Consider the following 25,335-nt stretch of genomic DNA (forward strand, 5'->3'; position numbering starts at 1 on the left):
TGTGGAGGAGCAGCCAAGGAGAAATGCAAAGCTTATGCAATACCACTGTAGTCACACAACACTTACACACATGAAAGAACCACAGTATTACAAAAATAAAGGTCATTTATTGGGGGATCATAAATATTAGAATACCATCAGGCAGTCCCCTCGACTGGAGATAAGTAAAAACAATCTTACATACCCTTTAGCAATCAGTAAAGAGCATAAAAAGAAAAGTAATAGAAAATAGTGAAGGATCTAGGGGAGGGTCAACCCGTACACTAAATAAGTGGAATGGGCACTACCGCCCCCCCACCCAAGGATGTGGAATTGTTAGAAGGGAGCTGGAGAACCTAGAAAACCCAAGCAGTGCATACCAGAGTGAACCCCAGTTACCAGAGGTAAGTACATGGGTTTCCCCAAACCCAACAGGAGGACTTGGAAAAGTGACTGTGCAGAATCCAGACCAGAATGGAAGAACCCAAAGGAGGATTCTGGCAGAAGAGGACCTGCAAAGGACGGGGACCAAGTCCAGTTTGTGATGGAGTGTCCAGTCGTTGCAGGAGACACTATCCACCAGTCTGTGGATGCAAGGCCAGGTCGAAGGTGATGGAAGACAGTCAGCAGTGCAGCTGAAGAGTTCCTGAAGTGATGGTCGATATCCCTCACCTGAAGAAGGAATGCATTCGGCCAGTGGTATGGAAAAACCACCAAGTGTTGGCAAATGTTGTTGGAGAAGAAATGCAAAGCTGCTGGTGACCATCAAAGTCCAGGAGGGCTCAATCCACAGAGGGGAGTCCCGGGAGACTCAGCAGTGAGGAAAGTTGCAGGAAAAGGAGGCAGCCACCATAAGCAGCAAGCAGTGGAGTCACAGCGAGGCCCACATAGCACACCTTGAAAGAAGCCCCACGTCACTGGAGAAGCACGCAAAGATCTGTGCGTCTCAGGGAAGGGTGCTGGGGCTACACGGAGGCTGAAGATCCTTTGGAGGAGATGCCATTAAGCCTTGGTAGCTGCAAGAGGTTACTGTCCTGCGTGGGGAGATGAGGGCTTACCGACTCCCAAGTTGGATAGCTGGTAGAGAGGACCGGTGGGGGGGGGGTGGCGGGGGGACTACTCCAGACCACCACCAGTGATTCAGGATCCATGCAGCTCTGGATGAGAGGAGATCCACGCAGCCGGTTATCTTTGCAGTAGGTGTTTGAAAATGTAGGGGAGTGACTCCTTCACTCCAAGGGAAATTCCTTCTTGCTTTTTGTGCAGGCTGAAGACTTGTCGCCCTCAGAGGATGCAGAGCCGGGGAAATGTTGCTGTTGCTGGAAGGAGACGAAAAACAATATTGTAGATGCAGACTGTTGGTTCCTGGAGTGCCCAGTTGCAGTTCCAGTGGCCAAAAGGTGAAGTAAATGTTGCATAGGTATCCTGCTGGAATCTTGCACGTCAAATCCTCCCAAAAGGGAAACCCTAAATAGCCCAGAAAGGGGGATTGGTCACCTAGCAGGTTGACTGCCTATCAGGAGGCGGCTGTGATGTCAACTGCCTTTCCTGGCCACTCAGATGCTCCCAGAGGTTATGCCCATCTTACAATCAGGATGGCAGACTCAAGTGGCTACCCGGAGGAACTCTGGGCACCACCCCTTGGGTTACTTCCCTTTCCATTGTCCAGTTTCGCACCAGAGCAGGGACCGGGTCCCTGCTCTGGTGCAAACCAGTTTATGCAAGGAGGGCACCAAATGTGCCCTTCAAAGCTAACCTTCCTAAGCCGTTTAACACCTATTTCCAAAAGGAGAGGGTATTGCCTCCCTCTCCCAAAGGAAATCCTTTGCTCTGCCTTGCTGTACTTGAGCTGTCAAGCAGCTAGAGAGCAGAAACCTGTCTGTAGGATGGCAGCAGCACGGGCTGCCTGGGAAAGCCCTGCAAACTTGTAGGAAAAAAGCTGGGGGTCCTCTAAGGAGCCCCCAGAGTCCATGGAATCATACAACCAATACTGGCAACAGTATTGGGGTATGATTCCGACATGCTTGATACCAAACATGCCCCAGTTCGGAGTTACCATTATGTATCTGAACATAGGTCACTACCTATGTCCAGTACATGGGTAAAATGGCTTCCCTGCATTTACAAAGTCCACAAAAATAGAGCTGGAGTTCATAGGGGAACATCTGCTCATGTAGGGGTGCCCTCACACATGGGTACTTGGCACCCTGCTCTCTGGGGTAGGAAGCACTGCCACAGGGGTTACTTACAGTGAAAGGGTGCGTGCACCTTTTCACACAGGCTGCAATGGCAGGCCTGCAGACACATTTTACGCGGGCTCCTATGGGTGGCGTAATACATGTTGCAGCCCATGGTGAACCCCCAAAGCCCTGGGTACCTTTATACCTTATACTGGGGACTTACATGGGGGCACCAGTATGCCAATTGTGGGGTGTTCCAAGTCAGGAGCAACCAAAGTTATGGGAGAGCAGGATCCCAGTGAACACAGTAAAAAAAAAAACACTGACAGCAGGCAAAACGTGGGAGTAACCGTGCCGAAAAGAGGGTACTTTACACAACATTCAAAAGAAAACTCAAAAACATACTGCTTGTCCAATCATTCGATTTATACTTCTATTCTCATCCTCAATATATTACGCTGATGTTGGGGGGTGCTTGCAGAGTCCTCTGATCTCCACCCTTCCCAAATGGCCGCCCCCATCCGGGGTGTGATGCATCTGTCACCACTGTGAGATCTGGTTGGAGAAAGGGAGTGGAGTCTGCCTCTAACCCATTTGTGGTTTGTTATCAACCACTGCAGATCCTTTGTAGTTCCCTCTGCGATCTGGACCACGTCTGAGATTCCCTTGATGCTGCGCCCACTGGAACTTTAGGTCCCACTGCACAGCCTGCATATGCCATCTGGCATATGTCACAAGCAGGACGCAGAAGGCCATGAGGCCCAGCAGCGAGTAATTCTCACAGAAACCTAGGATTGAGGCTGAAACATTGGTATCATAGCCTGAATATCCTGTACTGGCTGCTCAGAAGGATAAGCCCAAAACTGCACTGTGTCCAGAACGACTCCGATGAAAGGGAGCGTCTAAGAGTGATTCAGGTGCAACTTAAGCATGTTTATGGTGAACCCCAACAAATGCAGGAGGTCTTCCATAGTCTTGAGGTGGAAGACAACAACCTGGGTGAGCCAGCCTTCAACAGCCAGTCGTCGAGATAGGGGAAGACTGACATCCTTAATCTCCGTAGATACGCTGCGACCACCATCACCTTGGTGAATACCCGAGGGATGCTGGTAAGGCCAAAGGGGAGCACACTGACCTCTAAGTGCTCATGGCCTAGTGTAAACCGCAGGTAATGTCTGTGAGCAGGAAGGATGGGAATATAGAAATACGTGTACTGCAAGTTCAACGCTACCATCTAGTCTCCTGGGTCTAGGGCAGAAAAGACCTGAGCCAATGTCAGCATCCTTTCTCCTCTTTGAGGAAGAAATTGAGGGTTTCAATTTCTTCTTTTTGGGTATCAGAAAGTATCGGGAATAGCAACCAACGTCTACTTCTAATACCAGAACCCTTTCTATGTCTCTCTTGGCCAAGAGAGTTGTGACCACCTCGTGGAGCAAGGCGAGATCTTCTCCTATCACCAGATTGTGTGTTAGAGGTATTGGGGAGGGGAGGATTCAAAGCGGAGGCAATAGCCCCTCCAAATGATCTGTAAAACCCACCTGTCTCATGTTATGAACTGCCTGAGGTGTAAATGATGGACGATACCGCCACCAACTGGACTACCATGATCTTGTAGGGCAAGATTAGGAGGGCCTGAAGGCTGCAGCTGCCAGGGGCTGGTGGTTGTAGCAGACACCCGGCTACCAGACCCACAGGGCAGATACGCACCAGGGAGTCTGAGCACGATGGTGGCTGGCAAAGGGCTGGTATAGTGGAACATCCCTTCTGTATCCGCAAAAGACGGGATATGGGACAACTGAGAGGCTCAAGGGCTTAGCTGTAACCCACAATTCTTTAAAGCTCTCAAGCACCGAGGCTACCTCCTCTCCAGAGAGATGGGTGCCATCGAAGGACATTTTCATGAAGTTAGCCTTGCCATCCCCAGAAAACAGATGTTCTCAGCCAGGTGTGATGTTGAAGTGCCATCGTTGACCAAATCGTTTGCCCGGCGAGTCTGCAACTGTGTCCCCACAGTGTGTGTGGCTAGCAGCCCGACACGCATGTTGTGTTCACCAGCTGCAATGCAAGGCTGGTGGAAGAAAACATCTTTCCCATACTATCCAGCCTACTCGATTCCCATATCCGGGTAGGAAACGCACAGGGAGGAAGAGACTTAAACAACCAAACTCTCAGTGATGGGGCATTGGGTGAGGAAAGATTGGTCCCTGGAGGGAGATTGCTGCAGAAACGTTTTTGGATACATTTTAAGCCTGAAAGCAACATTCATACGGTGAAGAAAATGCACCCATCAGAGACTTATTTAAAAGCATTTGGGAAATAAAGAGAAATATAACTAGATTATCAGCACCTTTCAAGGTGAAAAATTAATGACAATTCCCCCAACTGGAATCAGAGTCTGAAATACAAAGAAGATAGTGGGATCAAAATTCTTAACAGACTCAAAATGCATGAGCATCAGAACAAACTGAAAGCATGGTAAACGGGGACTAAATAAAAATCAGGAGTCAAAGGCGTTGCTTGAGCCTAAGCAGAATGGCTGCCTGAGATGGCAGCTTCTCACCGACCCTGGCTTGATGGACTCACCAGGCACCGTTTGCACTACTGAAAGTCACAAGTTGTGGGACAATGGTCTTAGCTGAACACAACATTCAGGGGGATTAATGAGGGTTGTGGTACGATGGAGGTGAGCAGATTTCCACCAGTCTGCACCTCTGAGAAACTTTGGCTCAACAGTAGGGCAATTGTTTTTCTGCCTATGCGTTCTATCAGAGAACTGCATTATTTTTATCAGCTCTCTGCCACTTATTGAGATATTTGCAAGCTCTATCTTCTCGTTTGATACGCACCGCTGCAAATACGGATAAGTGAACCTCTGCTTTACAGTACTTGCAGCTCTTCCGCTCCATTTAAATCGGGCAGAGATCTTCTCACGATGATCCCTGCAATTTTAGGGCTTATGCATATGTTCTGAAACACACCGATAAGATGTTTGTGCTCACATCACTACAACAAAGTGGAGTTACTGTTTTATCCTTGGTCTTTTATCTCCTAGAGGCAATCACAAGTGCTGGTCCTTCACCCTTTCAGCTGCATTATACTTTATTTTGCTTTTTGCAAGATACGCAGATATATTCATATGTTAGGACATCTCCCATACCCTTCCACTTATTGCTGCTGTGTGGAATAAGAGTACTCTTCTCTAAATGAACCCACCAACTATATGAATCTATACAATAATATACAGGCTAACTGAAGTTTTATGTGCATAAAATTTGAGTTTGATCGTATTACAGTAGATTAATCTTCTGATGTCTCACATTTTTACATACCTACTGCATACCCATTTGCCTCTTACTAGTGAAGAGTAATATGATGTTTTAACTAGGATTTAGTTACACTTTTGGTACTATTGATTAATAGATATTGCAGACTACAAAATGAAAGAGAGCTAAAAGATATGAATGACAAAGACCCCAAAGAAAATCTTAAACGCCCAGAAGCGGAACCACCTCGCCCCAATTCTCCAGTTAAGCCAACAACAGATCAGAGCACTGATCTTGAAATTATCCTACAACACCTCGATGCCCTTCACAACGTAGCTCAATAATAAAAAAACAAACACTGATGCTATGCATCAGCACACACAAAAATTCCAATCTGATTTTAGAACCCTTGCAAGTAGGCTTACTGATGTAGAATCTAGGATTGGCCTACTAGAGGACTCTTCTTTCTTGAAAAAGAAGTGATGCTACTAACTGTAGAGTCAAAACGTTATCTAGAGATTTATCTGAACATGAAGATCGCAACAGTAGAGGAAATTTGCACACCTTTGGTCTACCGGAAAACGCAAAGTGAGGTGAACTCTTGCAATGAGTTTCTTGAAACCTGGATACCTCACACCATAGGCATTTATTTTGATTGAGACTTTGAAATAGAAAGGAATCAGAGTACCCATTAGTAGATGGACTTCAAGCGGCTTCTGTGAATTGTAATCCACAAACTATGCTCTTTAGACCGCTACGATATAAACACACCAAAATAATACTAGCAAATATGAGGAAAATACAAGGTGTTCAGTGGAATGGCTCCAAGATCAGTATAACCCAAGGCTATTCTATACAAATTGTATCCATCAGCAAGGGATTTCTCGCAGTGCGTCAAAAACAGAGACCATTCCATTCTAGTCTTGTTGGCCCAACCAGATTTCGATTCACCGTCAAAGGGGAGGATATTTTTTTGTTTACGGAACCAGCTGCTCTACAGACTATTCTGGTCTCCACCTTCCGCTCTGAGCTAGTGCCCTGATCCTTGTGTTTATCATAAAATAGCTGAGATTTGAGCTTTACTTGTTCTATGGATAGTTCCTCTATTAGTTTTGCTGCTGCTTAGAGTATTTTTTATTATTATTGGCTTATGAAGGAGTTTAAAGCAATGTCATCATACTCTGCATACCAAAGGTCTCAACTACTCTGTTAAGACTGCCAAGATTGTGGATTATTGTAATAAATTGAAATGTGACGTTATATTACGCGAAACACACTTGAATACTATACATGATTCTTTATTTTATTATTTGTGGATTGAGGATGCTGGTATTTCTCCTGCACTGAACAAAATAGTGTTATTATTCATTTTAAAGATCTGGTCTTACTGTGTTATCATACATAATCAGAATGGTAGATGAGTTATTTCTAAGGTCATGAAAAGAAACCTTGAATTTATTGTCAATGTTTATATACCCAGTGACATTTTTTTCTAAAGAATTAGACTCAACTAGCAGAACGTCCAGAAGAGGGTTAAGAGGACTGCCCTGCTGACCCCGGAATTGGAAGAAAACATGCTGCACAGAAGTTGGTCTGCACCTCCTCCTCCTCCTCCTCCTTGAGCTACTGAATGCAAGAACTCTGTATGCTGTATCCTGCCTGTGGAGAAGTTGTCTTCTGAGCCCATTCAAAAGCAGAGACTCCACGAGTCAGTTGGCTGGCTTCCTGTCCATAGCACAAGGCCTCAAAAGCTAGAGAAGCCAGCTGGAATGAGTTGGTAGCCAACATCAACAGACTGAAATCCCCTGCCACCGTGCAACCCAAAAGACCAGGACCCAAGGCTCAAAAGTTGCAACCAAGTCTGCTGGACTCATGTGAGGCGTCATGCAGCAGCTCGGTCACCCAAAAGTAGAGTTATCACCAGAAGGAAACTGCTGAAATTGTTTCAGGCAACTGAACTTCTGCTGTCCCCGAGGGACGTCGACACCTGTTGCCAGAACACCTCACCAGGTGACATAAACCTATGGTATGATGGCGGGTCCAAAGAAGAACAAAACATCTAGCTTTAAGTGCAAGGGCAGGCGCTAATCACAGGTGACAATATTACCCATTTAAGTATTATTTAATCAGGATTGAGTGTCCAGCCCCGGATTAAAGAGAATACAGGTAGGGGAACACAAGTTTAAGGGGCCTCTTGTGGGACAAGGTACCCCATCAGATCATCCATGAGGAATTGGATACAGGTTATTTTGAGAATGTGATCCACACTCACCCTCGTGTAGTTCAGTCTGGGTTGAGGAGCTAATCCTGAATAGATTATATGGGATTGCTTGAGCCAGGAAGGCGACTGTTGGTTACACAGCATCCCTAAGCATCTTCAACATCCATAACCGCAGGAGAAACCGGGTCGACCAGGGCACCTGATTTAGCTGGAACTACAGAAAGCAGTTCCTTGATCGTAACAGGGTAAAAAGTGGAGAGTCTCAAGTTGTCAGCAGAAGATTCAAACCAGCAGGCAAGGGACAACTCTAACTTTCTCTGGAAAGGAGGGATAGATGCAGGCTACCCTGGAAGAAAAACAAAACTGAGCAATATCATTGCATTGTTCCTCAGACAAGGGGGTGGTGCGTGCAATGCGCTCTAGAGATGATAATGACTTTACAATTGGGAGAAAGTTTGCGAAAATTCTGGCCCATCTCAATTATCCTGGCATAGAAAGTTTGACAGGTAGCTTGATCTGTCTAGGATAATCCTTTAAAGGCACTCAATAATTGGCTTTGCCAGTAGGGTTTAAATTCCTACGCAATATATGTTTCAACTGTTTCTTTCCCAAAGTAAGTAGCTCATGTTATATTCTGTTAAGGTTATTTTTGGGGGTGGGGGGGGCGATTGCTTTAAGGAATGTAGTATGCGGTGGAATGTGGAAGCCCGGGGAGATCTATGGAATGTGGGAGCGCGGGGGCTCAGTGTATGGTTGATCTTATGAAGAAGTAGACGTGTTTACCTGTTGCCAATAAACTCTCAAGTTGTACCTGGTTCCCGAGTTCTATGAAATACAACATTTGGCGACGAGCACGGAGAGGCCCTTTCTGTGTACGGTGTTCTTGCTGGATGCTGTTTTCGTGTTCCTGGTTTCCTGTCTATTTATCGGAAGGACGCTCTTTCCGGACGCTGGACTGCCGGTCGGTGATACACGCTGGTAGACGCGGCAAAGAACCGACTGTGTACTGGGCAAGTACATTGGGTATGCCCAGTTAAATCCTGTTTTTTTTTTTTTTTTCCAACCACTGCGTATTTTACAAGGAGCGGTTGCAGTTGCTTAGCAACAACAACCCCGAAAGAACGTGAGCTCTTTGGTAAACGCTCAGCCCCAAGGAAGCGCATGCTCGCTTCGTAAGACGCACACGCTTCGTTCGGTCTTCTTCCTGTTTGGAGGCCTCTTGAGCGTTGCTTAGCAAAGGAATAATTTATTTCTCGGTGTGAGCGCATTGTGTTGGACGCTCACTGCCGGAATATTTTGAAATGCTTGATGTATTGAAAATTACTTCAGTGAATGGTAAAATACGACATTAACGCTTACCATTTGCTGTATGTTCACATCAATGTACCCTTGAACTCTGGTTAAGCTCCAAAGACTAAGTTTTGAATCTTGTAAACCTGCTACTTTGAGTTATATATATTTTTTTTTTTGCACTTTCATAAATAAATATGCAATTCGATCCTCCTGCAAAATTTTTACAACTAAAAGGGGACCCACCTATACCGTGGTCTAGGTTGAAGGAGGAGTTTTTAACGTATCTAAAAGCTATTGACGAAGATGGTATGTCGAAAGAAAGAAGAACATTTTGTTACATTGTTTAGGCTCAGAAGGGCAACTTATTTTCAGGACATTACCACAATGAGCATTCAAGATGAAGAGATTGATGTTTTCAAAGATGCCTTATGCAAGCTGGAGAATAGATTTAAACCAACCACAAGTATAGCGTTGAATAGATTTAAATTTTATACTAGAACTCAACAAGATGGTGAAACATTTGATGAATTTTTGACAGGACTGCGCAGTCTATCTGTGCACTGTAATTTTGGGTCCATTACTGACGAGATGATCAGGGATCAGATCGTGCATGTGAGAAGCAGAAGAATTCAGGAGCAGTTATGGGTGATCCAAAATTACAGGACATAATCAATACGGCAAAAGCATTGGAACTATCAGAAAAGTGGATGAAGACGGTACAGGACACGGAAAAAAGTAAAATAACGGACTGGGATGTGGTCGGAGCTGTTGGGAACAATAGTGTCTCATATAGAGTCACATCGCGGAGCACTACAGGAATTAAGAAAGATGAAAAGAATAATAAAATTGATTGAGTGTCTTGTTACAGATGTGGAAGTTTAAATCACATAGAAGGACAACATGAGAAATTTGCTATTGGGAAAGAATGCAACAAATGTGGGAAGCTAGGGCACTTTGCGAGAGTATGTAGGGAGACCAAAAGGGGCGAGGGTGGAGTGAAAAAGAAAATCTCATGTGTGCAGGAAGAGAGGGGAAAAAAAGGGATTGTCTTGTCTCTCAAGAATGATTTTATTGACAAAGCTGGGAGGGAGCTGAAACAGCCCAAGTGTACTGTACTTATTGAAGGTCAGGAATTAGAACTCATGGCTGATTCTGGTTCCCCTTGAACAATCATCACACGTGATTATTTTGTTGAGAAATGTAAATTTATTTGGAGTGTATCAGATTTGGCTCCATCAGATATTATGGCAGAGGGATTTGATGGTACAGCGATCAATGTTGTGGGGTACATGAAAACTACTGTGAGTTTTAAAGAACGTATTGCTGAAATCAAAATGTATGTAGCTGAAAAAGGGGTCAATGTTTTGGGGTGGAGAGACCAAGCAGAATTGGGGATAATTTTGAATACTAGAGCTGCTGAACCTGTGATGTTGGTGGGGGATGGTGATGAGACAGATTGGATTTCTTCCAAATTCCCACGTTTTTTCTGAAACCTTGGGTAAGTTAAAAAATGACAGCCATAAGATTAGACTGAAAGAGAATGCTAGACCGATGGTACAAAAATTAAGGAATGTTCCCATTGGTGTGCGAGAGGATTCCATAGCCGTGCGAGAGGGTTCCAAAGCCACAAGAGTGAAATTTGAAGCCCGTACTAGGCAAAGATCTTCACGATTGGCTGAGTTCGTGTAAAAGGGGAAAATAAATATACCCCTACATTTACTTAATATTGTTATATTTTGTTTTTATTTCTTTTATTAAGGGGGGAAATGTGTTATATTCTGTTAAGGTTATTGGGGGGGATTTCTTTAAGGAATGTCGTATGCGGTGGAATGTGGAAATCCGGAGAGATCTATGGAATGTGGGAGCGTGGGGGCTCAGTGTACGGTTGATCTTAAGAAGTAGACGTGTTGACCTGTTGCCAATAAACTCTCAAGTTGTACCTGGTTTCGGAGTTCTTTGAAATACAACAACTCATCATTAAACCACTCCTCCGAGGGTTGGTTCTTTTATTAACATGGACAGTCAGAACAGTGATTTGATCAAGCACACCCAGGATCCATCCCTCTCCTTGAAAATGTGCTGAATCTACACAAATTTAGAATGGGATGATTCGTAACCACGGCTTGGGTAAGAACAACAGAAGTCACTTTTGGCCCATATTCATGTCCTAACCGGCTGACCAAAAGGTGAGTATAGCTGCAGATGTCGTCCTAGGGATTTGGAAAGGTGTAGCAAAGAAATGGGAATCCACTACTAAACTCGTAACATTAGGAAAAAAAGGGGTTCAGCGTACGTCTGAACTTGTGCGTAAGAGCATTAACTAAATGAAGGGCATGCCTGTATGAAGCCAACACGCCTGCACTCAAACATGCAGCACAGTCAAAATGCAGATTAAGATCTCCCATAACTGCCACCTTTTGTTCTATGTTATTCAAATGTTACAATGTGTCTGCTAGAGAAGTTTTTAAATTATAGGCTGGGCCGTAGGGCGTTAGTTCAAAAACCCAGGTAAACTGAAAAGACTACATAAGGTAAGAGAGATGAACGCTGCCTTGCTATCTGCAAATTTAACTTCAGGCAAATAGTCATGAAGTCAAATATTTTTAGTTTGTGCCTGACTAATAAATGAGTTAAAAGAATAAAACCAGACCCTGACTTAAATCAGCATTGTTTACCTGCGAAGGATGGGGTGCAAATCCGCACTTCTGCAAAGGAGGTTCACTTTGGTTAGATCCAATGAGTGCTGACTTTCATTGTGTGTAGTTAGGCCCAATCTCAGTAACACCCTAGTAGTATATCACATAGGGGTAGACTCCAAACAGGGGGCCTGGTGCCATCCAGGTGTGGATGGCACAGATAGGCTTGCTTTAAGCATGCCTTCTGCACGCCAACGTCGAGTCAACTGCCTGGCTACGCATCAGCCCTGTTTTTAAAGTGGATTGGGCACATGGAGGATCCGCACCCATGTCTCCATGTAGCTCACCCAAAATGGCCACCAAGAATTTGCCGCTCTAAACTAGAGCGCTGTTCCCCAAAGAGCATGAGTTCTAACAGGCTTGCAACTCAAACAGGTAAAACAAATGTTTCCTCATCACAATGTCCCCAATGGGAGTGAGTTTCACCAAATGCAATAAATGTGTGGCACCTTGTGGATCGAATTTATTCTCAAACCCCTAACTTGATAGGTTACTCAGACGTTTTGGTCTTGTTTTATTTGTATTATCTATTTTTCTAAACTGGTATGGAGTCTTTTTGTAGTGGCGCACTGTAATTAAGTGTTGCACAAATACTTTAGACATTGCCTTTGAAGATAAGCCTGGCTGTTCTGTGCCAATCTACCACAGAGCGAGCCTAGATTGACTTCTCTTGCGCATCTGACTTGTCCCAACTAGGATTGCGGTCCCTACTTTGACAGAGGGTATACCCCTTCAAACTGTATTTATATAGCACTTAGTACCACCAACAGGTGAAGCGTTTTACAGCGAGTAGCACAATACCCGGGAACAAAATTATAGTTCAGTCAACTAGTTATTGGGGTTAGTTTTGCATGCTCTATTCATTCACATCAGTCATTCTGGTAATTGTCAACAGATGTGATCATTACGGGGTGGACGCTAAGTGAGAATTCCTAGCTGGAGTTAATAGTGGAGGTAAGAAATCAGTGCCTGGCTAATTTTGTCTAACATCTACTAGTGGTTTAGACACAACAGAGGCACTGTCGAGCAGAACCTCAATTTATAACTGCTGACAAAAAGTGTTAGGGCTGGGGTTTGGGTACATCTGGCTTTCATGGACTTTGGCCGTGCCTTTAAGATTAATAGAGATACACTGGGTAGAGGTAGGGTCTGTGTGAATTAAGCCTGCTCATGCAGCGTTCTCAAAATATCTCCATCATGGTCTGACATTCTTGGTTAGATTCAGGAGCAATGGTGAATGCACTGCACATTTTAATCTTGCAGCTCGTCAGGACTCCATTTTGGCAATCTTCCTGTTTATTAGGTCTATCATTTGAGTTAATATTATTGAACATAATCTTGACATACTGAAAGCAGAGCAATGTACGATGCCTGCTTTTTACGCAGATGATACAGCCCAAATTGCACATACAACCAGAAGCCGTCTGAGAGCTTTTTATCCTATTTAAGGGACGTCTGAAACTGGTGACATAAACCTATGGTATGATGGAGGGCCCAAAGAAGAACAAAACGTCTAGCATTTAGTGCAACGGCAGGCACTAATCACAGGTGACAAGATTACTCATTTAAGAATAATTTAATCAGGATGGAGTGTCCAGCCCCGGATTAAAGAGAATACAGGTAGGGGAACACAAGTTTAAGGGGACTCTTGTGGGACAAGGTACCCCATCAGATAATCCATGAGGAATTGGATACAGGTTATTTTGAGAATGTGATCCACACTCACCCTCGTGTAGTTCAATCTGGGTTGAGGAGCTAAACCTGAATAGATTATATGGGCTTGCTTGAGCCAAGGCACTGAGCTATCCTGCCTATAGTACATGAAGTCACATTTTAAAGCTCTTGGAAAGCCAGAATAATTTACCAACAGCTGAGATGGAGGTCTTCAGCTAAGAGGTTGATGACAGTACTATACCTTATCAGTTCCTGCCACAGAACCCTCTTGTTACAGATGTCTACTCATCATTGTCTGAGGTACTGTAGAAGGGGAATATTCAGTTAAGTTTGCAAAAAGTGCTTGGTTTGAACCGACTGATTTACCTACTGGTATATGTGATGAGGTTTCAACTATGGAAACCATGTACATTGTTTTTATGTAGCCCAGTTTCAATGATTTCCATTAAGCAAAATGATTAGGGCCCCTGTCATTACCTAGGGTAGTTCTGCCTTTACATTGTAAGTTTTTAGCACCTTGTTTATATGTGCCTTGGATTTTAGCCTGTTAGTAACATGCATCTATTATACAATGCCACTATCAACATTACGGTTCTAAGGGTTAACCCACCACTTTCCTATACTGTTACGTATATACAGGTTATATGCAAGGGGAACTGTCTTAATCAAAAAAAGTTACTTCTATTTTTCTGTGTATAGGTATAATGTACTGTTCCTTGGTCTTTTGCTTACTGAATAGATATCTACAAAGAAATGTTTTACCCAGTAAACCTGTATAATTTTGTTAAGAAAACTGAATAAAGTTAAGCTGAGGATAGTAAACAAAGAACAATTCAGAGAGAAACACCATGGCACTGAAGACATTAGTAAACATCCAGATTATATATAATTTTAACAAATCCCTCAGTTCCATCACACCATTCTAATAATAATCGGCCTGCACGCAAGGGAGAAACAATTTTGTAAAAGTAGGTCACTACCCAGCACATAAAGGGCTATATACCATTTTCTAAAGATGGACCAGAATGCTATTTGCAAACTATCACCTCACAGGAGCACCCCTCCGAGGAAACCTTGATCACTCTTTGCCATTCTCTCAAAAATAGCACTGACACAAAAGTTCAGTTCAATAGTTTATTTCTTAATAATGTGAAGCGAGACAAGGCCTGGTCACCAAAGATTTCCTCCAAGAGACTTCCTGTGGGACGAGAGTCACCTACAACAAAACAAGATGAATTGAGTGAGGGTAGCTACAGCCACCTGAAATGTTGAAGCATCCAAAATGATCAAAGTCTAAACAGACTCTTTACAGGTTTCCTTCACAGTCTGCTGTGAACCCAGCAGCACACATTCTCCTCCCCTCAGCCTACAGTGGAGAGAATGCCTTCCCAAGCACCCAATTTTTCATAATGTAAGCCTTCTCAGTCAGGTGAGCTTTATGGTCTGGATCATTAAACTATTCTGGATTTACCTTCCAAACAACAAAATATTGCATGACAGTAGGATCTGCTAGTCACAGCCCTGGCGCAGCACATCTGTTATTCTTGTGGCACAGTAGGCTCCTCTTGATACACGTTCTATTCTCCCAAATCCCCTCCAGTTCTCATAGCAATCTAACCTTACACATGCCATACCACCCCCACCGAAATAACTGATCCAAGCTACTATAACCTACAATCACATGTGTAGCATACTTTGCTAAAAACATGTAACCTACACAATTTATGAACCCATAACTTACTGTTCGTAGTGCAGGCAGTACCAGATGCAGACAGGCAGTACCAGATGCAGACAGGCAGTACCAGATGCAGACAGGCAGTACCAGATGCAGACAGGCTTGACACAGAAACGTGGACAAATGAGCAACACCAGGTCAGCTGCAGAAAACCAGAAAACATTTAGAAACTGAAACCACCATGCACATTATTCATTTTGCAATAATTAGTACAAAACTTGGGCAGCGTATACACCAAGTCAAGAGGGGTGACTGATTTATCAAAATAACGTACCAACAGCAAGGCCCTAAGACACCAGTCATGAAGGCTCCTGCTTCACTCCAAGGGCAATTCTTGGATGCCATGAAGAGCGGCGCGAGATAAAAACCAATCTCTTCTACCTCAGTTGACACAAGTAGCGACAGCCATTTCCCCCTCCCCCAATGTTGCAGGGTGAAGGGCATTCACCATTCCATAGACAAGCATAAGGTGTAGGTTCAATTTTAATCCTCAATGTTCTAATGGTCTATAATTCAAAAACCCTTTTTAGGAATGCGTATAAATGCAGTCAAGCTCTATAGTAGAGTTTAATGAAATATTTTCTGGTAATCATACATTCAAAACTATTCATTAATATGAGACACTTTCCCCTTTGTTAACATATATTCTACTGCAGAAATAATGCAGTCTTCAAACCATATTGCTTACTGAATCCAGTTTATTTTTTTGATAATTTGAATTACATTCCCTTAAAATTGGATTTCCATGATTTAGTTACCTCCATTTTCATTTCCAACAATTGCCAATCATAAACCCACGACTTACCCTTAATGCTGCAGCTTAAGTTGATCGGTTCAAAGCAGATATGTAGGCAGCTTATATTAGTGCAGCACTGAGACGCCAAAGGCTGCTTCTGAAGTTGTGGGAAATCTGTAATAGAAAGGACAAATTGGTACAAAGCTCCAGTGGAAAAACCATTATCTTCAGCTGGGACAGTGGCAATCATTTGTGCATACTGTGCCAGCAATAAGTCCTTCCAGTGACAAAGCTAGCAGCTCTTCTTCCACAAGGAGTTCTCCTCTAGAGATGAGATTTCACTGCGAGATGCCCGAATAGAGGCGTTCTGAGCGGCCCTTGGGTGCCAGAATTCAGGCTATCTCGAGAGAGGTAACAGATGGCGCCAATTTCTGCCACCTCTCTGTTGACGTCAGCACTACAGCCGGTACCGCCGATGTGCACCCAGAAAAGAAAAACCCGGATGCCCACCGGGGCCCGGCTGCAGTGCTGAGGTCAGGCTTAAATAAAAGCCTTTTTTTTTTTTTTTAATTTAGTCAGACCATAAAAGTAGAAGGAAAAAAAAAAAAAAAGTAGAAAAAAGGTAAAAGAAAAAAAAGGTAGAAAAAGAAAAAAGTAGAGACAGGGTAGGGAAAATATGAAAGGAACTATTGCTAGCAACCCCTCACACCCCTATTGAATTGACTGATCACTAGAACAACTTCCACCTAAACTACATTTAAATCCAACAATCTGCACTCACTAGGCAGTTTAGTAAACTACTCTTGGCATGGTTGCCACTTTTTGCCCGTCAGTGGGTTTGACTTTTCACTTGGATCCTGCTATAACCAGGACCCCAGTAACTGCTCTTGCCATCTAAAAGAGGTGCCTATGAATTTACACACCCCACAATTGGCATTCTGGTGGTCCCATCTAGGTCCCTAGTATATGGTACTTAGGTACCCAGGGCATTGGGGCACCAGAGGTTCCCCATGGGCTGCAGCATGTATTGTGCCACCAATGAGAGCCAATGCAAAATGTGTCTGCAGGCCTGCCAGTGCAGCCTGCTTGTGAAGGTGCATGCACCCTTTCACTACAGGTCACTACACCAAAGGGCAGGGTGCAGGTATCTGTGTGATGGCACCCCTGCACAAGCAGAGGTGTTCCCATTAACCCCAGCTCCCTTTTCCTGGACTTAGATGCAGGGATGCCATTTTACCCATCTACTGCCCATAGGTCACGATCTGTGTCCAGCTACATAATGTTAACTCCCAACATGGGCATGTTTGATAGCAAACATGTCAGAAACAAACCCCAATACTGTTGCCAATACTGGCTGTAGGATTCCATGATGTAAGAAATTGCCTTCCTTGACATGGTTACCCCCTAACTTTGCCTTTTGTTGATGCCAGTTATGAATGAAAGTGTGCTAGGACGCTCCTAACCAGGCCCCAGCACCAGTGTTCTTTCCCTAAACTATACCTGTTTCTATATTTGGCACAGGCCTGGCACACAGATAAGTCCCTTGTATGTGGTACCAAGGGCCCTGTGGCCATATAAGGTCTCCAAGGGCTGCGCATGCATTATGTCACCCCGTGGATCCCTCACTAAGCACAGGAACACTGCCTCACAGCTGGTGTGTGCACTGGTGGGGAGAAAAAGACAGTCTACTAAGCACTCCCCTCAGGGTGCCATGCCCTCAACCCACTGCCTGTGGCAAAGGTAAGTCACCCCTCTAGCTGGCATTACAGCCCTAAGGCAGGCTGCACTATACATCAAGCGAGGGCATAGTTGCATGAGCACTATGCCCCTACAGTGCCTAAGCAATACCTCAGACATTGTAAGTGCAGGATAGCCAAAAAGAATATATGGTCTGGGAGTCTGTCAATTACGAACTCCACAGTTCCATACTGACTACACTGAAATTTGGGAAGTTTAGTATCAAATTTCTCAGCACAATAAATGCACACTGATGCCAGTTTATTGAAAAATGCAGAGGGCATCTTAGAGATGCCCCCTGCATGCCAGTCCAACTCAGTGCTAGGCTGACTAATTCCTGCCACAACCAGACGAGTTTCTGGCCACATGGGGCGAGTGCCTATGTCACTCTGTGGCCAGGAACAAAGCTTGCACTGGCTGGAGGTGCTTTATATCCTTGAGGTGATCTACACCTTAGTTACATTCATTAGCCGTGTTTCTACTCTTCCCTCCTCCCCCATCCCCCCCACGCACCGCAGGGGATCACTTAAATTAGTACTGATACGGATAATGATTGGCCGGACCCTTAAGCTGCAATCAGCTCCCACAATAGCTTGAAAGCTAAATGCTGCTGCACCTTCCTTTTACCTTGCCCTTAGTTACTTCGAATTCTTATGATTGTTTATAATTGCTCTCTCCTCCGGTTATCCTCGTTCTCCTCTCTCCCCCCTTCCCTTCTTTTTTTTGACACCTTATGGTGTAGCAATGCTGTGTAAATTTATACAAGTGTGTAAACAGACTGCAAAATTATGAACAGCTATTGTATTGTTGTGTGAAGATTGTGTTTAATAAACAGATTTAAAAAAAAAATAATCCAGAGGGCTCTACAAACCCCCCCCACCCCCCCCCCCCCGTCTGCTCTCCAAAGACACAGGTACTTACCTGTTAGACTAGAACCGGAGCACCCCTGTTCATCATAGGCGCCTGTGTTTAGAGCCCTCCTTTGGGGTTGCCTTGAACACCCAACGGTGGCCTGCCTATGTCCAGGAGACTAAATGCTTTACTTACCTGAAAAAACAAAAAATAAAAAATAATTACCTCCCCCAAGAACTGTTGATTTTTGCAGTGTCTACTTTCAAAATAACTTAATACCATATGAACCAAACGTATATAGTACTGGTTTAAATCAAAGTTTTATACTTACCTGTGCGAAGTACCTTGCATTTGATGTACTTGCCTCAAATTTTAATCTTGTGATTCCAAAATAAAATATATTTTTTTTCTATATAAAAAACTATTGGCCTGGAGTTAAGTCTTTGAGCGTGTTCCTCATTTATTGCCTGTGTGTACAACAAATACTTAACACTACCCTCTGATAAGCCTACTGCTCGACCACACTACCACAAAATAGAGCATTAGTATCTAATTTTGCCACTATCGACCTCTAAGAGGAACCCTTAGGCTGTGCACACTCACTTTGAGATAGTATATACAGAGCCAATTTCCTACACATGCACTCGGGGGGGGGGGTCTCCATAGAGGGCCCCCAGCATTGCTACTAGTCCAGTGGGGTTTTCCAGGCAGCCCGCACAAGTACACTACAGACAGGTTCTGTATTCCTGCTGAAGCAGGAGAAAGGCAGTGTACAAGTGATTTCCTGTGGGAGAGGGTGTTAACACCATCTCCATTGGTAAAGTGTTACATGGCTCAGTAGAGGTAGCCCCCCAAGCCACTGGTATGCTTTGAAGGGCACATTTGATGCCCTCTGCATAAACTGGTTTACACCAGTCCAGAGACCTCTGGTATCAAATGGAACAATTAAAAAGGGGAGTAACCACTCCCCTGTTCATCACAGGGGCAGTGCCCAGAACTCCTCCATATGGTCACTTGATTCTGCCATCTTGGATCCAAGGTGGGCCTATGCCCCTGGTCAAGCAGGTGATTTCAAAGCAACAACCCCCCCCAACCCCCTCCGCTTCTCTCCCCAGAGCTGCATGGATCCTGCATCACAGGTGGTCTGGAGTGGTTCCCTTGATCCCTCTTACCAGCTGTCCAACTTGGGAGATGGTAAGCCCTTCCCTCTCCTAGCAGGACCCATATGCACCACAACTCTTGTAGCTACCAAGCCTAGTTTGATCCTCCAAGGGATCTTCAGGCTTTGTATAGCCCTGGCTCCCAGCACTTCTTCCTTTACCAGTTTCCTGCCGGCTGCTCCAGCAGGGTGGGACACTCCAGATGTGTTGATTGGACCTCACTGCGACTACTTTGCCTGCTGCCTGTGGGGGCTACCTCTTCTTGCGACTCCAATAACTGCTGGTCACCTCCAGACTCACCTCTTTGGGTTGAGTTCCCTGGACCTTGCTGGTCTTCAGCCTTGCAAACCCTCTCCTTTTCCATTTGCCAAGGGTAGTTGGTGGTTTTCCAGCACCTACCACAATTGGACATTATGAACTGAACTTGGTCCCCTTCCTTTGCAAATCCTCTATCAAAGCCCACATTTAGGTTCTTCCATTCTTGTCTGGATCTTGCAGTCTTCTTCTAAAGTCCTCCTGTTGGGTTCAGAGAAAAACCATGTCCTTACCTACCTAAATTGCTGGGGGACACACCCGGGTACTTACCTTCTGGGGTTACTAGTTCCTCCAGCTCCCTCGTCCCATTCCACATCCTTGGGTGGGTGAATTCACATTCCACTTTTTTTAGTTTATGGTTTGCCCCCTTTAAGGTATAAGGTGATAACACCATTGGAGTTCACAGTATGGAGATATGTTCATTCAACATTCATTTTATAACCTCCAGAAATGTAGATCTGAAAGTGGACTTTTTTTTGCCTGAACAGATTTGTAGTTTGTGGGAGGCAGTTTTATGTCGTCAGGGTAAGACTGGGCTCTTAAAACACCCTTAAAGCACTAAGTTCAGAGACAGCGTGGTTCATCGAAGGAGGGTACTCATGGACAGAGGATACAAACAAACGCATTTTCTGCAAAGTTACAGCTTTACCCAATCACACTTATGACGTGGATTGCAGACAAGGCAGAGTTTCTGCAGTTAATATTTTTTCCAGTTTTGAGGGCTCCTTGTGTCCGTGTGTACATTGTTACAGTAATAGATTGCTACATGTGTCTTCCCTACCCACGTTTATGGAGCCTGGTTACAAGCCTATTCACCAGCAGTTGCTGAGCAGAGGTCACTAGTGGATTAATGTCTGCAGGCAAGACCCACTCGAGAACCAAGTATTCCAGGACATAATTAAAGACCGGCAGCAAGAGAAATTGAAAGGTTTGGAACTGCTAAAGCGAACTATACCACGGTGCCCCAGCTTGTTGCACTGCACCTATGCTACAACGTGAAAAGGAAAAAATAATAAATAAAAATAATAATAATAATAATAATACAAGCCGAAACAGCAACCATTGGTAAGAACCTACTCAATCTGGGAGAGGTAAATCAAGCAAGCAAATCAAAATAGAAACGTCACTTCAGTACATCCCCACCTTTTGCTGAGGTCAAGATTACTCACAGATATGATGAGAAGTTACATAAGACAACCAGCAATTCTGCATGAAATAGAACATATATTGCAAAGCATGCCACCTGTAAAAGAAAACCATAGAATCTCAACACAGCGGCACCAAGACCACTTTCTCAACAGCTGCAGTAAAGCAGGTTTGTGGTGCACCACATCCCCACATTCATAATCTAGCATCATCCTTGAGGTGCCTCTCCACACTCTCCAACTCAAGATCCAGCGGTCTGAGCAATCCGGACCCTTTGATAAACGTCCTTGCAGAAGACACTTCATTAGAGCGGCATCTTAACATGGGTACCTTACCGTGGAGCCAGAGACACGGGCTGCAGGAATCACCTTGGTGGGTGGATGAGAAAAAAAAACCTCTCAACAGTGGTAAATACAATATAGTAATAAAATTAACTCCAGTTTCAACGGCCCGCACAAAATTCCCCCCAAACACAAGTCATAGAAGATTGTGCCCTCTTCCACCTACAACACGAGCTCCAACATGCACCGCTCTCAAAGAAAGCGAACTGTCAGTGTCCGTCCTCTGCAGTTCGTGTTACACCGCGGTTCACTCTTGCGAGACCGGACACAGCTGCACCGTACCTGCAAGTGAGAGTAATTAAACCTGCTAGCATACTTACTTGCTATAGCGTTTAGACAACACCAGTTTCTGTAAAACCAGCGTTTCCCTTCCAGTTACCTTCTTTCCATGTAGAATATTCCAGATTTACATGAAACTACAACTCCCAGAATGCAACCGTGTATTGCTAAAGAACACCGTTAAGAAGTAATTTAGCCACAACCATATAGATAAAAATAACATTTTTTTTATTAAATAACTCGTTGGGGAAAGGGGGGGGTCATGGAGCACTTGGCAATGGAGAAGAGACATTTCACGGTAATGTCAACAATACAGAAACATCCGTTACTGAAAGCAGCCAGGGCTGAAACGAATAAGAACTAAATAGTGGTTTCAAAGTTTCGTCCAGAAAAGGTTAACGTTTAATTAGAATATTAAACCAAGATAGAGTACAATAAAAACAGTAGTCAATTGTAGACGTTTAAAAGGAGCCACGACAGCTCCGCAGAGGGAACATCACCTGGGATAACGCAGCTTCGAGGCGGATTATGGACAAAAGAATAGCGACCTGCAAAACAAACGAAGATTTACAAGTTATTGAAAATAAAAACCCAAGCCCACTCGTCCGCCCGCCTCCATCTTCAGCCTCCGGCCGACCTCTTCTTCGGGGAAAGAGGAGCATCAAAGCTCTGAAGTACAAAACGAGAAAATAACACAAACGCCACCACCCGGGGCGCTCGGTGAGCGAAAAAACCCAAAACTATTGCTAGAAACGTAAACTAAACACAGATAATAACTTATACGAGAGAGGCACAACTATTTAAAATAAAAATTAACACCACAGACGACATCCGTTACAAGCCAACTACCTTTTGAATTCGCAGTAGGAGTGAGAGTGGGTGACGTGCCCACCTTCGGACAAATCAGAGGCTCTAAGATGATTAGCGGCCACGCCTATTTCGGTCATGTGACAACCTCCTGGCCAATCCAAGGCTTCCATGATATCTTGGCGGCGGCGAGGTGAAACAGGTGGAAGCGATATGGGCGGCCGTCAGGTGAACAGTACGGGTATCATTGATTGGCTCCTGTGGAAGAGCGGTGTTGTGATTGGACAGGTGGTGAAAGGATACGGCCCACCGAACAATCCGCGTTTGATTGATTGGCTGCTGAGTTTAAGCGGGTTCTGTGATTGGATGGGTGGTGTTCGGCCGCGCGCACCAGCTGGAGGGGCCTGTCTCGGAGGCTTCTGGTACTTGTAGTGGGCAGGTGACAGCCACTTGGTTGGGACTTTCTCTAGTCTTAGCAGACTGGCCTTATCACTGGGGGCCTTTAACTCCCCGGGTCGTTATGTGAAAAGGGGCCTTTCTCGTGCACAGTTTATACACTGGCGCTGTAGGGGAAGTGGCTCTGGTGTGGGGTGAGACGGGCTAGGGATGTCACCCTCTTCTGTTTCATCAGCCCCTGCATTCTCGTCGGGGACTTTCCTTTCACAGTCTAAAACAGTGGTCTTCAAACTTTTTAATGCCGCGCGCCCCCCCAGTTGAAAAATAAAAATCATTGGGCCCCCCCTCAGAATTTTTCACAAATATTTTAGAAAGATGGCAATGTTTAAATAGGTCTAAACCTATTTAAACATTGCAGTTAAGTACTGTTACCTTTTTAAAACTGCAATAACATGCTTCTGCTTAAAACAAAGGCATGTTCTCTGTATAATATTTATTTTGGCCAGTTTGTCGCCCCCCCTGGGATCACCTGAGGCCGCCCAGTTTGAAGACCTCAGGTCTAACACATTCAGTGAGTCATAGTTGGGTCTTTGGAATTGTGCGGCAAACAGCAATGTTTTGCATAGAGACAGATTTGCCCATAATCCATCAGTTCTCTCATAGTATGCAGATTTTAGAGAAAAAAAACTTCTAGCACAAGACAGTTCAAAATTTACTAAAAATGCAGCGACCCGTGTTTCCGTGCAGTGGTCATCTTTTTATTGTTTATTGCTATCTTGGATATTAAAGTGGTACTAATTACTCGGGACCAATTCCCAGATAGTGTTACTGAGTTTAATAATTACGAAATAATGAAGCAATACTATTTCAAAATGTGCTGCATAATTTAGTTCTTCTTGTCGCATAATTTACTAAATCCTTCAGTGTAATTTGGCCCTCTCCTGCCACATAATTCAGTTGTCCCGGTTAAAGTCTTGGTTCACCTGCATTCCCATGGTGTGGAGCAGCACTTTTACTGTGACTAGCATTGTCCTAGACAGCGCTTTAAATGGGTCAGTACAGAGTACCTGCACGTGATTAATGCGAAATGGCACATACCAGCACTGGTGCAATACCCTAAGATTCTTCAGTGTTTATACCAGTCAACTGGATGCTGCAGACCCCCACCAATGCAATGCAGTACTGACCTGCAGTACCTGGTACTGTTCTGCAGTTGGCACTATTAACACAAAGATCCATACACTGGAGGACATCAACTACCATAAACGCATGCCTGAAAAAGCAAAACAGAAAACTAACACCACCACCACCAAAACAAAATTAACTGAATACAACACTTTGGGCCTCATTACGACCCTGGCGGGCGGCGGAGGCCGCCCGCCAGGATGCCGCCCTCCATAATACCGCTCCGCGGTCAGAAGACCGCGGAGGGTATTATGAGTTTTTCCCTGGGCTGGCGGGCGGTCTCCAAAAGACCGCCCGCCAGCCCAGGGAAAAACTCCCTTCCCACGAGGATGCCGGCTCGTAATCGAGCCGGCGGAGTGGGAAGGTGCGACGGGTGCTACTGCACCCGTCGCGTATTTCACTGTCTGCTATGCAGACAGTGAAATACTAGCGGGGCCCTCTTACTGGGGCCCCTGCAGTGCCCATGCCATTGGCATGGGCACTGCAGGGGCCCCCAGGGGCCCCACGACAATCCTTACCGCCATCCTGTTCCTGGCGGGCGAGCCGCCAGGAACAGGATGGCGGTAAGGATTGTCAGAATCCCCTCGGCGGCGCAGCGAGCTGCGCCGCCTTGGAGGATTCTTAGGGGCAGTGGAAAACCGTTGGGAGACCGCCGGTTTTCCCTTTCTGACCGCGGCCAAAGCGCCGCGGTCAGAATGCCCAAGGGAGCACCGCCGGCCTGTCGGCGGTGCTCCCGCCCCCGTTGGCCCTGGCGGTTCTCTACCGCCAGGGTCATAATGAGGCCCTTAGTTTTCTTGAAATATGCACTGCTAAGAATCCCTAAAGGATTCATCCCTCTGCTGGCTCCAAGTCTTGGCGCATCCAAGGTGGGCTCAGTATGTAACCGTGGACCCAAGATTTGTTTTATAATGCAAAATGAGCTTTTGTGAGAATTGACAGTGATTTTCACTTAGCCATACCATTCATTCCTACAAACAATTCCTTAAACCAGAGTTCTTTGTTGGATCTGCCCCTGTGCCCTCTAGTGCAGGACCACGTGCCCTTTTACATATGACTCACCAGATGATGGAGGGCAGTTCTTTCACCACATTGGCTTTTTGTTCTTTCTGGTGTAGTCTTTCTTCTTCGTGTGTATGTCCCTCCCCTGACGCATGAGTGATTTACTTATGATCTTCTACTGCTCATTTTTTCAGGCTCTACTTTTGTTCTGTGCGTTTAACCACTCTACTAAAATGTGTCTTTTTCAACAGCCTCTCTCATGTACTTCTACCTCCTCTGTGGTCCCACAGACCCTTCGCTGTCATACTGTCCCGCTCATCCGCACCTCCCCAACCGTTCAT

The 25,335-nt window shown here is 44.9% G+C and overlaps 1 protein-coding gene across 1 annotated transcript; it reads right to left on the bottom strand.

Moving 5' to 3' along the window:
* Positions 1-1,006: 1,006 nt before the first annotated feature.
* On the bottom strand, positions 1,007-25,335 carry LOC138267263 (uncharacterized). The gene is made up of 7 exons (XM_069216121.1): positions 25,266-25,335; positions 22,457-22,519; positions 22,108-22,155; positions 21,323-21,355; positions 15,847-15,951; positions 15,048-15,183; positions 1,007-1,298 (listed from the first exon to the last, which is right to left on the bottom strand). Exons 1-7 carry the CDS (start codon positions 25,333-25,335, stop codon positions 1,034-1,036), a joined length of 720 nt encoding a protein of 239 aa, XP_069072222.1. The 3' UTR covers positions 1,007-1,033.

This window comes from Pleurodeles waltl, chromosome 12, assembly GCF_031143425.1.
Source record: "Pleurodeles waltl isolate 20211129_DDA chromosome 12, aPleWal1.hap1.20221129, whole genome shotgun sequence".
NCBI lineage: Eukaryota > Metazoa > Chordata > Amphibia > Caudata > Salamandridae > Pleurodeles > Pleurodeles waltl.

Bases quoted from the DNA above. Each gene is read 5' to 3' on its own strand.
- LOC138267263 (XM_069216121.1), bottom strand. From the start codon at position 25,335: ATGAACGGTTGGGGAGGTGCGGATGAGCGGGACAGTATGACAGCGAAG. The intron at 22,520-25,265 runs GTAGAAGTACAT...TAATCATCTTAG, and splicing joins TCTGTGGGACCACAGAGGAG to AGCCTCTGATTTGTCCGAAG. The intron at 22,156-22,456 runs GTAGTTGGCTTG...TTTGTTTTGCAG, and splicing joins TCCTACTGCGAATTCAAAAG to GTCGCTATTCTTTTGTCCAT.